Source organism: Barbus barbus (genome assembly GCF_936440315.1).
Source record: "Barbus barbus genome assembly, chromosome: 12".
Lineage (NCBI taxonomy): Eukaryota > Metazoa > Chordata > Actinopteri > Cypriniformes > Cyprinidae > Barbus > Barbus barbus.
Genome location: NC_136740.1, coordinates 11,275,514 through 11,292,090, shown reverse-complemented (window position 1 = coordinate 11,292,090; position 16,577 = coordinate 11,275,514). Strand labels below are relative to the sequence as shown.

The 16,577-nt window shown below is 34.6% G+C and overlaps 1 protein-coding gene across 3 annotated transcripts in view; it reads left to right on the top strand.

Annotated features, from left to right (window-relative positions):
- The window catches only part of LOC306877705 (oxysterol-binding protein-related protein 3-like), an 87,985-nt gene that overhangs the window by 57,730 nt on the left and 13,678 nt on the right, over positions 1-16,577 (top strand). The window contains exons 3-15 of one of the 3 annotated variants that reach the window (XM_079429622.1): positions 1,179-1,295; positions 2,316-2,369; positions 3,922-4,035; positions 5,126-5,290; positions 6,315-6,426; positions 6,520-6,623; positions 7,783-7,866; positions 8,249-8,408; positions 10,447-10,577; positions 11,957-12,064; positions 14,183-14,320; positions 15,027-15,117; positions 15,321-15,556. In XM_079429622.1, the coding sequence (XP_079285748.1) occupies positions 1,179-1,295; positions 2,316-2,369; positions 3,922-4,035; positions 5,126-5,290; positions 6,315-6,426; positions 6,520-6,623; positions 7,783-7,866; positions 8,249-8,408; positions 10,447-10,577; positions 11,957-12,064; positions 14,183-14,320; positions 15,027-15,117; positions 15,321-15,556 (1,614 nt within the window). The remainder of the gene's footprint in view (positions 1-1,178; positions 1,296-2,315; positions 2,370-3,921; positions 4,036-5,125; positions 5,291-6,314; positions 6,427-6,519; positions 6,624-7,782; positions 7,867-8,248; positions 8,409-10,446; positions 10,578-11,956; positions 12,065-14,182; positions 14,321-15,026; positions 15,118-15,320; positions 15,557-16,577) is intronic. The other 2 variants (XM_079429624.1, XM_079429623.1) reach the window with 2 other exon arrangements.

Here is a 16,577-nt window from a genome sequence, read left to right as displayed (position 1 = left end):
ATCTTAAGTTTGGAGCAACTTTAAAACATTTTTCTAGCCCTGCTGCCTTCATGTCTTTCTAAAACATTTTCTGTAAATTTATTAACAATTTTCATCACTTTTCAATCCACACTTTCATCATTCATTTTAAATCCCCAAATATCTACAGTATTTATCACACAAATAATAAGTGTGCTGTATGACCAAAATCTTATATATCATGATAATTAATTTTATGTCATGAAAGCACTATATATCATGAAAAATAATTGAAAGTGTATATATTAATTTACTTATATATTAAATAACCATAATGTATATTCTACATTACTCTGTCAAGTGACTTCCTCACTTTTTTCTTTACTTGGTGACTCTCTGATTTCACATTGCATGTTTTTCATCATTATAAAAACATTTATTATGAACATGTAAGGGTTTATATGAGAGAGGACTCAAATGCAGGATAGAGTTGACAGTTTATTAACAAAACAACAGACAGGACAAGAGATGGTGAGGAGGGGAGAGAACACAGTCCAGACAATAGGCAGGGAATGAATGACAACAGGCAGCCTAGGTGAGCGGCCACAGAGTCCAGTCCAGGATGGCAGACCACCAGAGAGCAGTGAAGGCAGCAAAGCTGGAGGCTAGCAGCGGTGGCCAGACACTCCACACTAGTGATGTCACAGGCTCAGCACAGGCCTAGCAGTGTGACAGACCCAGGGAGGAGACCGGTAGCCCAGCCTGCTGGACAAGACTAGACTAGACTAGACTAGACTGGGGACTGACGGGAGACTAAATCTACAAACAACAGCGCAAATAAACACTGACGTAGCACAATGAACTGGCAAAACAAGAGGGAAAGGGAGAACAATATAAAGGACAGGAGAACATGAGGAACAGGTGACAACACTCAAACAAACAAGGAGAGAACGAGAGGGACAGATGACAACACTCAGACCAACGAGGACTAAAGAAGGGGGCGTGGTAATGGGTAACAAGGAGGCAGGACAGGAGGAGCACATGGCAGACAACAACAAAGACAGAGCCATGTGCTCAAACACAAAACAAACAGAAACATGAAACACAGACAAGACAGTGAGGGCAGGATCCTGACAGAACAACTTTTTATAGTCACTGAGTTAGAAACACTATATTGTTTCATTGTACAGTGTGTGCTTGTATTGAATTGAATTGTACAGGACAGCTGGGAGATTGTGGAGGGTTTGCGTGGTGGTCTTTCCTATGTTCAGGAGCCAGAGAAGCAGGCTGGCTACATGCTGAAGAAGAGAAAGTGGCCAATGAAAGGCTGGCACAAGGTATGTAGGAAATAGCCATGCATTAATGCCTCTACCAATGTTTAATTCTAAATATTTGGAAAAAGTGGAATAATTAGATAAATTAGTGCAGAGATTTCCAGATCTGAGCGGTTTCGTGCTAACCTGCCTGAACACATTGCACTCATTCTGATGGACTCTCCACTTAAAAAATTATTCAATTTGGTACTGCTAAATTGGTTTTTTGATTTTATATTAATAAAAAATATTTATTTTTTGTAGACAAAAACATTCATACAGATTATAGAAATTATTTATTATAAAAATCACACTTAATCAAATTTTAATGTAGGTCAACATAATAATTTTTGAGGTTTTTATAACTTTTATAATTTTTATAACTAAATGAGCTATAATATGAAATTTAAGATGAAAGACCTTAATGTTTATTGTGCAGCCCTTTTCAAATATGCATAATCTTGTCTGTTATGGACTAACAACAACAATGAAAACGCCAGAAACATTCATAAAACCCACAATAATGTCTGTAGTCATTAAAGCTGCAAATCAACAGAGTTGTTTCTTTTAATTTTTTCAATGATAAGTCCTTTTTGATTTTAGCCAAACTGAACTAAACAGGTTACACCAGAAATTGTGATTTTTGATTAGACCAACATAAAAATGCACTTTAAATAAATGACACAGTCATTTCACTTTTTTCAGTGTTGACAATTAAAGCACTCATTCTGTTCAATTTAAGCACACAAACACAATTAAAGGTGATGTTAGCATGTTTTGATGCAAAAATACTTTCTTCTATGCCAGTTTAATATTCAGATACAACCCTGAGTAAGCCATTCAAAGGTCTGTTCTCCAAAAATACCCATATTCCCCTTCAAACAAAAAGTGAATACAAGAATAGACAGAAAAGAGGCATAACAATACACAGCCTCTCATTCATCAAGAGTGCAGAAGCATCCCCTGAGAAGACATTCATTATTTACCAAATAAATCTGACCCAAGTTTCTCCTCTGTCCTCTCCTCTTTGTGCTTTCTTCACAGAGATTCTTCTACTTGGACAAGGGCATTTTGAAGTACGCCAAATGCGCAGCTGATGTGAGTCTAAAAGGCCCACATGCACACACACACACACACACACACACACTCACTCAATCCATTGAACTAAAGCACTCAGGACTTTTAGTGGTCAGTTCCCCATCATGTAAGTCTTCACAGAGCTCCAGCAATCTTTAGAGGTCCTAAACCTCCATCTTTTTGTCAATATGTGACCATGGACCACAAAACCAGTGTAAATTTTTCGAAATTGAGATTTATATATCGTCTGAAAGCTGAATAGATAAACTTTCCATTGATGTATGGTTTGTTAGGATCGGACAATATTTGGCTGAGATACAAATATTTGAAAATCTGGAATCTGAGGTTGCAAAAAAATCTAAATATTGAGAAAATCGCCTTTAAAAGTTCTTAGCAATGCATATTACTTATCAAAAATGAAGTTTTGATATATTTATGGTTAGAAATTTACTAAATATCTTCATGGAACATTATCTTTACTTAGTATCCTAATGATTTTTGGCATAAAATAAAAATCTTTGACCCATGCAATGTATTTTTGGCCATTACTACAAATATACCCCAGCAACTTAAGACGTGGTCCAGGGTCACATATATGTTTCCTGCTGATAAAAGCCTCAAGCTGTGGGTATGTAAAATCAAAGTTAATGTCCCCAGGGTTTGATAGTATCATCTAGAGCCGATATTTTGCAAATGTAAAGCGGTAAATTTCATAACAGAAACTGTTATACAACCTACCTTCCCTCATGCCAGTCTTCCCTCCTAAACAGCATTATGAAGTGGACGCTTAGAGCCAGGGTATTAAATTATAATGAACTTACGTATTCAACCTGCCATATATCTTTCAGATGTAGCTGGAGCCTTTTTGGCCTCTAAATCAAGGGCACTAGTTGAATGTGCCTGTGAGAATGGATCATTGACAAGGTTATCCATTACCAAAATTAGCCTGAGCGCTCTTGCATTTAATGTCCTGCAAACTTGTCACGTTTTGTGAAATTTAGTGTTTTGAATGCACAATATGCTTATAGAGGGCTATATGCTCCCAAATTCAGAATTTTGAGCAGGTAATTTTTAATGAATATTTTTAACTAATCAGTGTAGTTATTGACTGGTCAGTTATATGTCAGTATGTAGTTAAAGATACACTTTATGTGTTTTGTACTATTTTTTTAATATTTAAAAAAAAAAGAATTTTTTTTCAAATATTTATTCCTTATAAATGCTAAAAGATTTATTAATAGAATCAAATACTTAAATTCTTCACAATTCTCATCCCTACTTCTATGTCATTCTTGCAAACCTATGAAATAACCACAGTAAGATGGGATGACTAGAGCTGTTGTATCACTGTTGTATTTTTGAAAGGATGCAGTAGATTTAATTATTTGTGGAAAAGCACAAGAGGCAAGAAATCAATTTGAATCTATATTCATTTGAGGTTTAACCAGGAGCAACATATTTGCTCAGTAGTAATTTGAGTACATTGCAACAAAGTAGCATCTGTTGTATTGATATACAAGGTAGGTGTGATATTTATAGGTCACACCTTCTGTCTGTGCTTTGTGCTTTGCAGGTCGAGAAAGGCAAGCTCCACGGCTGCATTGATGTGGGACTGTCCGTCATGGCCATTAAGAAGAAAGCCAAGTGTATTGATCTGGATGCCGAGGAAAACATTTATCACCTGAAGGTATCACAACAATTATAGTATTAGACTGGTCTTAGAGTCAGAATGTTCTGCAGTCACAGGAAAAGCATGTTACATTATGATGGTACAGGAGATTTGCTTTAGCCTTATATTAAAGTAACACTGAAAGGGGTTATGATTTCTTTAATGGAGTTTTGTGGCTATGTGAGAAAAATATTTGATGTACTTTGTTATTCAGAACTGAACTGAGAATGAATTTTAAATCCCAGTATAATTCAGTTTAAATTAATGGAATGTTAAAGGTAATATGCATTAAAACTTTTAATTTAATTCTGAAATTCAATTCTAATTAAATGTAATTGTGCTTAACTTCGAATTACAGTTCTAATAACAATTTAAGTAGAATTACACTAGTTAATTAGACTAGTTAGTTGTATTAGTTAATAAAATTTGTATACATATATACAAACATACATATTTAATTATATTTAATATGTAATCTTAATGAGTAATTTTCATTTCATTAAGCGTATTGGAAAAACACATTTCCCAGAATTCTCTCATTAAATATAGTTACAAATTTTGATGTCAATATAAAATTGCTTAATATAAAGTTCTAAATAAATGTAACTGTCTAAATGTTTAAAATCGTTTGATACTTCATGAAATTCTTGTTAAATTTATATAAACTGCGATATTGTCTTATAGGTTATTATGGTTAATAGTGTTAAATTATACTGTTATCAGTATATAATTTTATCATGTTTAAAGCTTTTAGCAAATCATTACAATCCCAAAATAGATTAAGTTTAATAAGAGAAAGCTTTATAAACCCCAACAGAGAGTCTGAGTCTGAAATGAAATTCTGCTCCCAAGTAGTGAATCCTCTTTTAAAGAGAACCGTTGAAGAGACAAAATAGGTTTCGTCAGCTTTAGTTTGTTTTTCTCCAAGTGCGTTTTGAACTCTTGATCTCAGGAATAGGAAGCAGGTCTTTCAGATACAAAGTCGTGAGGTCAACCTTCATCTGGACCATTTTAAAGTGCAGCTACACGATGTCAAGAAAAACAGCTTGAGTCCTGAATCCTGATTGAGTTGGTTTCCTTCATCCTGAACCTTTAACTGTGCTTGCAGATCAAGTCCCAGGAGCTGTTTGATGAATGGGTCTCTAAGCTGCGTCACCACAGACTTTACAGGCAGAATGAGATCGCCATGTTCCCTCATGAGAAAACGCTCTTCCACCCTCATTACCCCCTCACCTCCTCCCCCACGATACCTGACAGTCAGTCCATCAGAAAGGTAACACCTTGGGACATGTAGAGGGTTTAGATGGAAAGATAAATGCCAGATAAAATGACGAAGACTGTGCAAGTGCTTTAACTTTGAGAGAATGTTAAAGGACTGTTCAAGGTTAAACGTTCTGTCAATTTGTGGCAACTTTCACAAAATAGTCTCTCAAAAAGCATTTTTCACGCTATGACTAGTTTATTTAATTTGTCTACCAGTGTTGGGAAGGCTACTTAAGTTACAGGTTACAGATTACAAGTTACTCTATTTAAAATGTAATAAGTAGTGTAACTATTTCAGTTACTTTTCATTTTCAAAGTAACATTTTCAACTGTTAATCATTTTCAAAAATGTAAACCAAGCAGTGTTACCCTTAAAGTAGTACTCAACACTGATTACTATCAGACTTTCAAAATCCTTCATCACTTGAATTTTAAAGCACAGCCACCACAAAATCAGACTTTAGCACCTCTTTTTACTTTGAGATCATTCTCAGGTTATATACAGATTTAAAATCATAACAAGAAATAATTTTATAGCTATGAAACAGTTTTGAAATCAAATCTTTGCATAGCTATGACAATACCTTGTTAAAAAAACAGATAATCCTAAAAAATAAAGCATGTACATAAACGCAAATAGTAAATAAAATGTGTGCTATTCTATCTCCTAAACTCCTGAAATATTTTTGTCTCATATTTTAGAGCAGTCAATGCTATTTGGGAAAGAAATTAATCAAATCTGCATGTGAAGGAATATTCAGATGGAACCCCCTTTGTAAACGTTAACATTTTTATAAGTAACTGTAATTTAACTACACATTTTTTTTCTCAGAAACTGTAACTGATTACAATTACATTTATGTTGTAATTAAATTGCCTAATTCCACTACACTTTACTAGTTTCTCCCCAACACTGTTGTCCAATAACAATGTCCAACAGTTTATTTATTACAGGAGAACTTGTATATACTCTTTCTCTCTTTCACCTCAATCATTTTCTGTCTATGTTTCTGTCTCTTTCTCTCTTTATGTAGCGTGCCTCTCTTGCAAAGCAGTCCTCTTTCCACTCGCCGGTATCTTTTACCAGTCAGGCCAAGGTGACCGCCTGGCTCCAGTCTTCTGATGACATGGACAGGTGCACCAAAGGTACTCACACACTAATTTATGAATCCACCTCACTCTGAAAATGCTGTGTCTGCAGCTTTTTACTGCACAATGTTCTTTGTCTCTCTCTCTCAGAACTCTCAGTATGTGAGGCTCAGCTGCTGGAACTGAATCACTTGTTAAGAAGTATGGAGGTGTTACACCGCACCTACTCCGCCCCAGCCATCAATGCTCTGCAGGTTACATGTCACACACACACAAAATTATAATAGTAATTATAAAATATTTTATTTTTGTTAACAATCAATAATTAAGTCATATATCAGAAGAGTTAGATAAAGTGTTCTATACATATCCAACAAATATGTATTTAGTTGAATTAGTATTAGTTTGGATTTTTCTAATTTTACTTGGACTAACTTTTTCAGATCTTTAAAACTGCTGCCCTCAAAAAAGGCCAGTCTTATTTCCTCAGGCAGCGGTCCAGCTGTGCCTGTGGATGCTGTTAATGTTCTTGCCTACGGCCCAACTGACAATCATTCAGTTGATAGCACAATTTCAGAAGGATAGCCACGATGAGTTTTGCAGTCATAAATCAAATTATTCCACATAACCGCTGATGAGCTATAATTCAGAAAGCTGTCCTTTCATCTGCCAAATGGGTCACCTTGTTTTATTACAACTGCTATTTACTTGTGCTCCTGTGAATGTAAATGTTGTCTTCAGCTAGTTTGCAGCTTTTTGTTTTGTGTCGTCTGGCCGACAACTAATTGGAGGGATCTGGGTGCAAGTACACATTGTTCATTTACACATACTGCTGATATTGTAACAATACAAAGCTGGTTATAAATCAGCAAACTTGATGCTGGGCATTAATCCACTTATTGTCACAGAATTCTTCCTCTATTTACATTTTATTTTTTGCATGTTATCCCCAATAGCCAATAGATGGCCAATATTCTATATTATTTTGTACAAATAATTTTAATATAAAACACTAAACAACTATAATCAGTCATTAAGTGAATTTGGGCATCACAAAATGTTAATGTATCGTATGAAAATGGATATTTATGTCGAGATTTGCTAAAGATTACACTTAATTTAAGTTAAAGTTAAATTACTAGTGTGTTTAAGTATGAACTTGCTAGATGAGTGTTATAAGATGGCAAAGTTATATAAATGTAGAAATATGGGAAATGAGCATGCACAGTTCAATTTCCAATATCAGCCAATATATATCCAATACTGATAAATTAAAACTAAATCTATTATATCTGTCATTAACTGATATGTATAAAACTTCTGTTTTAGTGGATTAATAAAAGGCTTTCAATATGTATTGAGGGAATGATAGGAAAATAAAAACAGAGTCTCACTTTCTAGCATTTTTTATAGGCTTCAACATACAAAAAAGAGAAGAGACATCCCAGAAAATGGCATCCCAAGAATTACGGGAAAGACAACAAAACAACCCTGCAGGTGATCCGTGACCTTCTACTTGCAGATATTAAAACATAAAACTGCCTTTAAATAGGCTTTGTGTAAACCTACAAGGCAGTTATGAATCACTCCATGAATACTTCAAGTCACTAGAGAGCCATGCATTTTTAATGGTAACGTAATGTTTTATTGAGCTGATTTGCTGACGTATTACATGCATGAATAGTGTGATGACAATGATAGTCACACCTCGTTTTATAGTCCCTTAAGTATTACACAAAGAACCATTAAGTATTAGTGCATGTAAGATAAATTTCTTGTCATGTTTTCCCCAGGCCATTTAACTCGCAGTGCTCTCTGTGCCAAAATGAATAGCACCATCATTGACCACTGACCTGGTATTTTCTCCTAATTTTTATAGGTTCCGAGCTGTATCTCATCAGGCTCTACCCGTCTCCATGCATCCAATCCCAACCTTTCTTCAGTAGACCTGACCAATGAGAAGACTTACCATGAACCTCTAGACTCGCCTATAGATGTATCCAAACTGCAGGAAGACTTCTGCCGTGTCGCAAACAACCGTGAGTTCTGCCACAGTAAACTAGTTTTAGTGATGTATCACTAGAATAGTGCACCATTTATCCTACGTGACAAATGATACCTCATCATTCTCCCCTAATTCCTACATTTTTGTCTCATAATGTCTGATTTGCATATAAAATACATGTCATCAGGAGGAAATTTCTGAGGGAAGATCTAAAACTCGGGAGAATGTGACAGATGTTGATTGCAAATGTTTTTTTGTACTTTGTCTTCATGAAGCTTGTGAAAATCAGCATCTCATTTTGAGAGAAATTACCCAGCAGGTCCCTTACCACAGGTCAAAAGGTTTGATTGGACAATATTAAAACCTCTCTAGGCAAGGTGACCAGCAAGAATAAAATACTAAAATACTTAGAAGAGCATGAGATTCCATGCTAGTTATTGTTGTTTTTTTGACTACTATTATAGTTTTAGTGAAGACTGATGACCTTGTTGATTACTTTTATGACCACAGATAGTGAAAGTATTATTTCTTCCGGAATGTTGCCGTCCTGTAAATAGACCTGTTTATGTGTTCTTGTTTTTCCGACCAAGCTCTACAACCTAATGTACTATATCTAATCTAGCTGATTAAGCTAGTTATACGTTGTAGGGATGCCAGCACAGTATTTCATGCAAATGGTGGTCTTTTGATATCCATTGAAAGGATTTGGTGGCTCCAGACCTTCAGACTTGTGGATTGAAATGGAAAATCCGTTATTTTCTGCAGGTGGTTGGTCATTGTAAATTAGGCAACATCAGTGACATGCAAATAATCAAACCTCTAACGTACAGTACAGAATATATGTTTATTGCTGGTGCTTCTATAATGCTGTTTCAAAAGTTGCTTGACAGAAATGTCCCTGCTAATACAAGACACATGATACACAGCTTTAAATGAATGTGTGGTTTTTTGTAGTGGTAAAAACTACACTAGCCAACACAAAAACTAGAAATTTTACCTTCTTTACTTGACTTACACAGTGTCTGAGAGGTCCTGCATTTCACCTGAGTTGCTAAAACTGTCAAACTCTATGAAAATATCTTTAATATCTCATAATCTTTTTATATTAGGTCAAAGTTGCTACCTGAAAGCATGTGATTAATAATTCAATTTATTTAAATATATATATATATATATCATTTAAAACAAGTCTCCAGTGCTCAAAAAGACTGCATTTATTTGATAAACAAATGCATTAAAAACAGTTATATTTTGAAATATTATTGCAATTCAAAACAACTGTTTTCTAGTTCAATTTATTTTAAAATGTAATTTATTCCTGTGATGGCAAAGCTGAATTTTCGGTAGCTATTACTCCAGGTTTTAATGTCACACGATCCTTTAGAAATAATTTTAATGTGCTGATTTGGTGCTCAAGAAACATTTATTATTATTAGCAATGTTAAAAACAGTTGTGCTGCTTAATATTTTTTGTGAAAGCTGTGATTTTTTTGGGGGGGATTCTTTGATGAATAGAAAGTTCAAAAGAACAGCATTTATTTGAAATATTTGGTCACTTTTGATCTATTTAATGCATCCTTGCTGAATAAAAATATTAATTTCTTTTAAAAATAAAACACTGACCTCAAACTTTTGAACAGTAGTGTATATATAATATTTTCGAAATAGCATTTATATATTATATTATTTAGATTTTTAATTTTAGGTTTTAGTTTAGGTACGAAAAATATGAGGTTAACATCCTTGTTTCTAAGATCCGTTTCTCAGTTCTAGTACTCATTTATATTCAACAGGAACATATTGAAGAAGTAAACTTTGGTGAAATCATTCACACTCCTGCTATAATGAAAGTGGAGAATACGCATTTTACTGCACTAAAATACGCATTTTTTCTTCCTGACATATGACTCAGAGATTATTAGGCATTGCATGAATACTCCCTCAAATTACAAGCAGATCATGTTTCATAAATCATGCATGAAGATGTGAGAATCAAAATCAGATCCTTAAATGATTTGTTCTTATGTATATTTCTAAAATGATGCTTGACTCTTTTTTGTGTTTGTTTCCAGTTCATACAACCATGAAATCAGCCCTGTGCATGTTGACGACAGAGAAAGTGAGACTTAAACAGATGCTGGAGCACGAGTCTTGTCCTGCCCCCTCGGCCCAGCTCCTGGGACTGAAGAATGCCTTGGCTGCTGTACGCACACAAACACACACACACATTTCCTCTCTGAGCATTTCCTCAGACTCAATGCTATTTACTAACAATCGTTCAATTTCTTGTCTAAACATTTCTAAGCATGCAAGCAGAGCTCTTGTTTGGTGCTGATGTAAACATGCTGCTCTTATATCAGTTCATGAATGGCCAAAGTATAAGACAATATTTAGATTTAGAGCTTTCTAATAAAGTGCAGAGAATTACTTTTGGATGTGCTATTGTAGTATGAGTATGTCGAGCTTCTAATGAATCTTGTGAACTATAGTGTTGACACTCACAGCAACATTTTTACATGCTAAAAACAGTCTGTGCTAAATCGAGTTCTGTAACACTGAATTATGACTCATCTTCCTCAGTGAGTCACATTATTGTGAAGCAGACACCCCCCACTCTAGCACTTCTGATCATATCATTTTATTAAAGTGTATCAATATACATTTTTGGGGGGAAAAAGTTATCAAATTCATCTTTGTTTATTTTTGTTTCCATTTGTTTGGCCCATGTTCACTTTTGCCTGTCATCTAATGTGACTTTAGTAGCTACACACTGCCTCTACTTATTTTTAAGTTTTATGATAAGCTGCTATATTGGAGTGTCAGCCAAATCCTTACTGGTACTGGTTTAGTGACGGCAGTAGTAGCTACACACTGCCTCTACTTATTTTTAAGTTTTATGATAAGTTACTATATTGGAGTGTCAGCCAAATCCTTACTGGTACTGAATTATTTACAATATTATCATAAGTATAATATTGACAGGATATTAGTATTTAATTTTTTCACTTTCACGGTTATTGTCAGTACCGATATAATTGTGACACGTCTAATTCAAACTTGGCAGTTAAAATGAATCCACAAATCTAAACAATTATGAAAAACTAAAGAATGAAGCCCATTTAATCATCAAAACTGTTGTGACATATCTTCACACACATTTGAACAAGTGCAAGATTTGAGAATGTATTTCCGATTTATTTTAAATACGGGGCATCCACACATATACATGGGCAGGGGAATGGGGGGAAAAAAACGTAAAGTCTCAAAACACTTTTTTTTTTAATCTTGAGCACCACAATTTTAGAACACAGTGTCATGCAAAAGACTAATGCAGAGGTCAAAGATGTCTGTCTATCATGTTTACATAGAAAAACAATAGAAAGTAGCACAATGGAATGGAAAAATGTGTTCTGCGTGAATGGCCCCTAACAGTCTTTGCTTAGTTTTAGTCACTATATATGTCTTTGAAATAGATGAGTGTGAATAAATAATGATCTGTTTTCTTTTCATTGTTTACGGTATGTCTGATAGTTAGAAGCTCTATGTGGAAGCCATGTGAGTATCTGCTGGTTGCTTTTGCAGGCTGTTACACAGAACGCTGAGCTGCGAGAGCGTCTGTGCAAGATACACGCTGAGTCGCACATCTCTGATCCCTCTGTCCATATAAACCTCAGCCCTGGCCCCCTGCAGGTGGGTCTGGGAAATGTGCTATCATTAGTGCCATTGTCAAGACCAGACCATTCTATAGCTGCCATCAACCATGCTTTTCATTATTCATCATTGCTAATTTTTCACAAGTAGAGGTTTCATTATTGTAGAAAGAATTAGCGTAAGATTTGTCAACTGCATAGTTTTTGTTACCTCAGGATAAAACCTAAGGCTCAAGTTGATTTATGCTAATTGAATCCACAGATACTCTATGGAGAGGCTGAGTCAGACTCAGTAGTGCCAGTTAATCATATCTCTGGATAGTTTACGCCCAAACCCACTTGCACGCTCACTAACAACCTTATATACAGCACCCACGCTTCACATGCTATTAGCATTATGTTCCTGTGGAATTGCTATGTCAATAACCAACTTCCCTAATTGATATTCGACAACATAATGCTTTTACGCTAATTAGCTTGCAAAGCTCTGCCAACTGTCTTTCCTTTTTGTCTGACTGCTTCATAACAAGTCATGATTAAAAAAGAAACTGTTTGCCAATTTAGTTTTTTAACTTAGTCTTGTGCTGATAAGAATTATTCTCCCTCATTCTGCATTTTTGTCTTAATCTTCTTTTGGGAACTTGTATCCTGTTTGCTTCGTATGTGAGCTAATGAGGTGAATCTCATGAAAGCTGCCAAAAAATATCTGGGACAAATTTAATCTCAAAATGAAAAGAAACAAATAAGAATTTATGTATCATGTAATGAAAATGAAGCCTATTTTAAGACCAATGATATTTTTTCCGTAAGGATTTTTAGGGATGCACGATATATCGGCCACCATATCGGTATCGGCTGATAAATGTTCATTTTTACTGTTATTGGCCTGATATGAAAATTTGGCTAATATCTTAAAGCAGATAAATAATGTAGTATTTCCTTCAGAGACACTTCAGATGCGCACCGTTCGCCATGATGGTTTTGAATTGCTTGAAAAATGACTGGATTCACTTTGAAAAGGGCAATACACTTAAGTGCAACTTGTGCAGGGCAAGTCTGTCAAAAAGGCTACATAAAACAACATTAAGAACTATGATTGGGAATGTTGTGTATATAACATTGTAATGAGAACATTATTATAAAAAACGTGATTTTTTGTTTTTCAACGCGTTTGAAATATAAAGAATTATCGGTTATCGGTATCATATCGGTGCATCCCTAAGGATTTTCATGACAATTAGACACACATAACAGATCTCTATAGCCCACTGCATAAAAATCATAACTCTCATAACTGTTGAAAAATCTCATTCTCATCACTCTCACACTAAAAAAAAATACTGGTGGTATTTAATAATTCAGTCATAATTTATTCAAAACCTACTCATACATATCGCTGGTCAGTTTGACCCAGTGGAATGTGAGCTTATAAAACTTTTTTTTTTCTTAAACCATATTTAAAACATATGTGATCAATATCTTCTCATTAATTAGCAGCTGTGCAAACATTTCTATGCATTGATTATTACTATGTTATTACCATTTTATTAATGCATTCACTTTGGACTGTAGTTCAAGTTTATTTGTTAAATCTTTATCTGTTTATAGTTTATTTATGCATGTATATTCATGTTTACCATGTCAAAAGTGTGTGATATGCGAAAGAGCCCAAATATACTGTATATTACAAAATATTGTAATATACAGTATATATTGTAATAGGTGAAAGTTAGCTAAGAACAAAATAAGCATTGCAATGTACATTTAAAATATTATATATTATAAATAAGCTATTCAATTGTTACGTTAAAATGATAAATTATTAAAATTATAAATTGATATTGATAAAAAATGTATAAAGTTCTTCCATGTCTAAACTGTCTTGAATGCAGTAGGAGGGTTAATTTGACTGGATTATTAAGTTCTGTATTACATTAGTTAGGAGTTTTATTTTGCATGTTACAGTAATGAGAAGTTTGGGGGGGTAGTGTGCTTAATTGTTATCAAAACACTGAAAAAAAAACTGAACGGTTAAAAAAAATATAATTATTTTTTTATATTATATTAATATATTATTTAATATAATTAATTCATTTTTTCTTTTTGCTTTTCACCCATTCGGCTTTGTGACTTGAAACCATGATTTTTCTTCATACAGAAGCAAGACTCCAGTGATGGTTCCCGTCCTCTTGTCCACCAGGTGTCCAATGAGAGCAGGGCTTCCATTACAGAGTCTCTATCGGAGTTCTTTGATGCACAGGAAGTGCTGCTGTCAGCTAGCTCTTCAGAAAATGAGGTGAGAATGAAATCCCATCTTTTCTATCAGTCCCATAAATGTGCTGCTCTAAGTGTCAGTGCAGTAAGGGTACAGCTGGGCACCAGAAATGACCAAAATGAGTCATACCCTGGAAGTATCCATGTACAACACACAGTTATACTATAGTATAGTGTCATGTTTTTTAAACTCCGCTCCACGGACTGACGTATTTGCCTAGCTCTATCAAATCGTCCAATTGATTTACTGCACATCCTCAGGAGACCAGCTGCCTCTGCTTTCTCCTTCACCTCAGGCAGACATTGAACCAAACCCTATTAGTAGGCAGAGGAAAGGACTAATTATATTAAACATGTAATAAGTGCTACGCATGACATTCCACAGCTTGTCTGCCATCCCTGCTTTCTCATTCTAACTTCATTTCTGCCTCACATTCAGGCCGACCTGCTCAAGCGTGTCCTGTAACAGAAGTAATATGAAAATTGAGATAATTGCTTCTCTCTAAAAATACCTCATGCAGAATTAGGCTTCTGCAAGAATTTGTACCACAAAAAACTTTCTTCATTTTTTTCATTGGAGTGATGGACCCAAAAACACGGTTTTGATAATGTGGTTTATTAAAGAGTGCGGAGAGATGCACATGTTGATGATTTTCAGCTGCTTGGTGCTCTGTGCTACATTTATATTGTCAAAGAGCCTGTAATGATGATGTGTGGTTTCCTGCTAGCCTTCGGAAGATGACTCATATATCAGTGACATCAGTGACAACGTGTCTATGGATAACTTCAGCAACGAGGTGGAGAATGAAAGACTGACAGGTGGGTATGCCACATTTTTCCTCATGTCATTGATATTTCACTGTCATTCAGTGTTATTTAAAAGATTCAGGGAATCTCTTACGATCTACATTTGACAGCTGTTGGATTTGGTGTGTTCAGAAAAGGCACTGACAAGCAAACTTCCTAAGACATTTTTGGAGATCAGGCTCCTGAACTGCGTTTTTCTTTTTCAACTTGTGTAGAGAACGGTGGTTCTCAGGAACAGCGGCGGTCTTGTCTTCCCTCCCCCAGTCCCAATACCAGCAACATCAGTCTGTGGAACATCCTGAAGAACAACATCGGGAAGGACTTGTCTAAAGTAGCCATGCCTGTTCAACTCAACGAGCCGCTCAACACACTGCAGAGACTGTGTGAGGAACTGGAGTACAGCGAACTGCTGGACAAGGCTGCACACACACAGGACCCGTTTGAGCGCATGGTAGGAAGAGGTCACACACATAATTGCGTAAACCTATTTGCATATGTAAAGTGTTTGGATTCAAAAACACGCATAAACTTGCATTATTATTTGAGCTAATCCCAGTCATTGTGCACATTCACATAAAAAGAAATGTTGCCATCCAAATAGTGAATGCTAGAAATGCCAAGAAATGTACATTTTTGGTGCAAATATGAATTCTCAAGAGGCATTCTCATTGTCATTTGTGAATGCAAAGCATTCTGGTTTTGCTTTATGTTCACATTTGTGTCCATACAAAGCTAATGTAACGAATCATCACTGACGAGGAGATGAGAGCTCAGGATTTGCATAATAAAGCATAATACAAGCATAACATCTACTGTCAAATAGGGCCAAAATAGAAATTTTCGCAGATATAAATGCACTTCCTTAAAATATCTCATGAAAGTGAGATCTCATCCTTATTGCATATTAATAGTCTAATAATATTGTCATGTTCAATTTAAATCCCTATTACAGTGTAGGACCCTGAACGATTAATCGATTAATGTGTGAATATTACAATAATAACAATATATCCAATACTCAAATTATATATAAGCGTATAAAAATAAAATAATTTCTAGTGCTGTCAAAATATTAATCGCATCCGAAATAAAAGTTTTTGTTTACATAATACAGGTATATGTGTGTGTGTACTGTGTATATTTATTAATTATATATAAATACACACACATGCATGTATATATTTAAGAAAAATATGTTATTTGTATATTAAAAATATTTATATATAATATAAATTATATAAATATTTACATGTAAATGTTTTCAAAATATATGCTGTATGTGTCTATATTTATATATACTGTACATAATAAATATATACAGTACACACACATATATTATGTAAACAAACTTTTATTTTGAATGCGATTAATCATTAGACAGCACTAAAAAATATATATAATAAAAAAATAATACTATATAATATCAAAACAATTTATTTTATTTTGATACGCTTATATATAATTTGAGTATT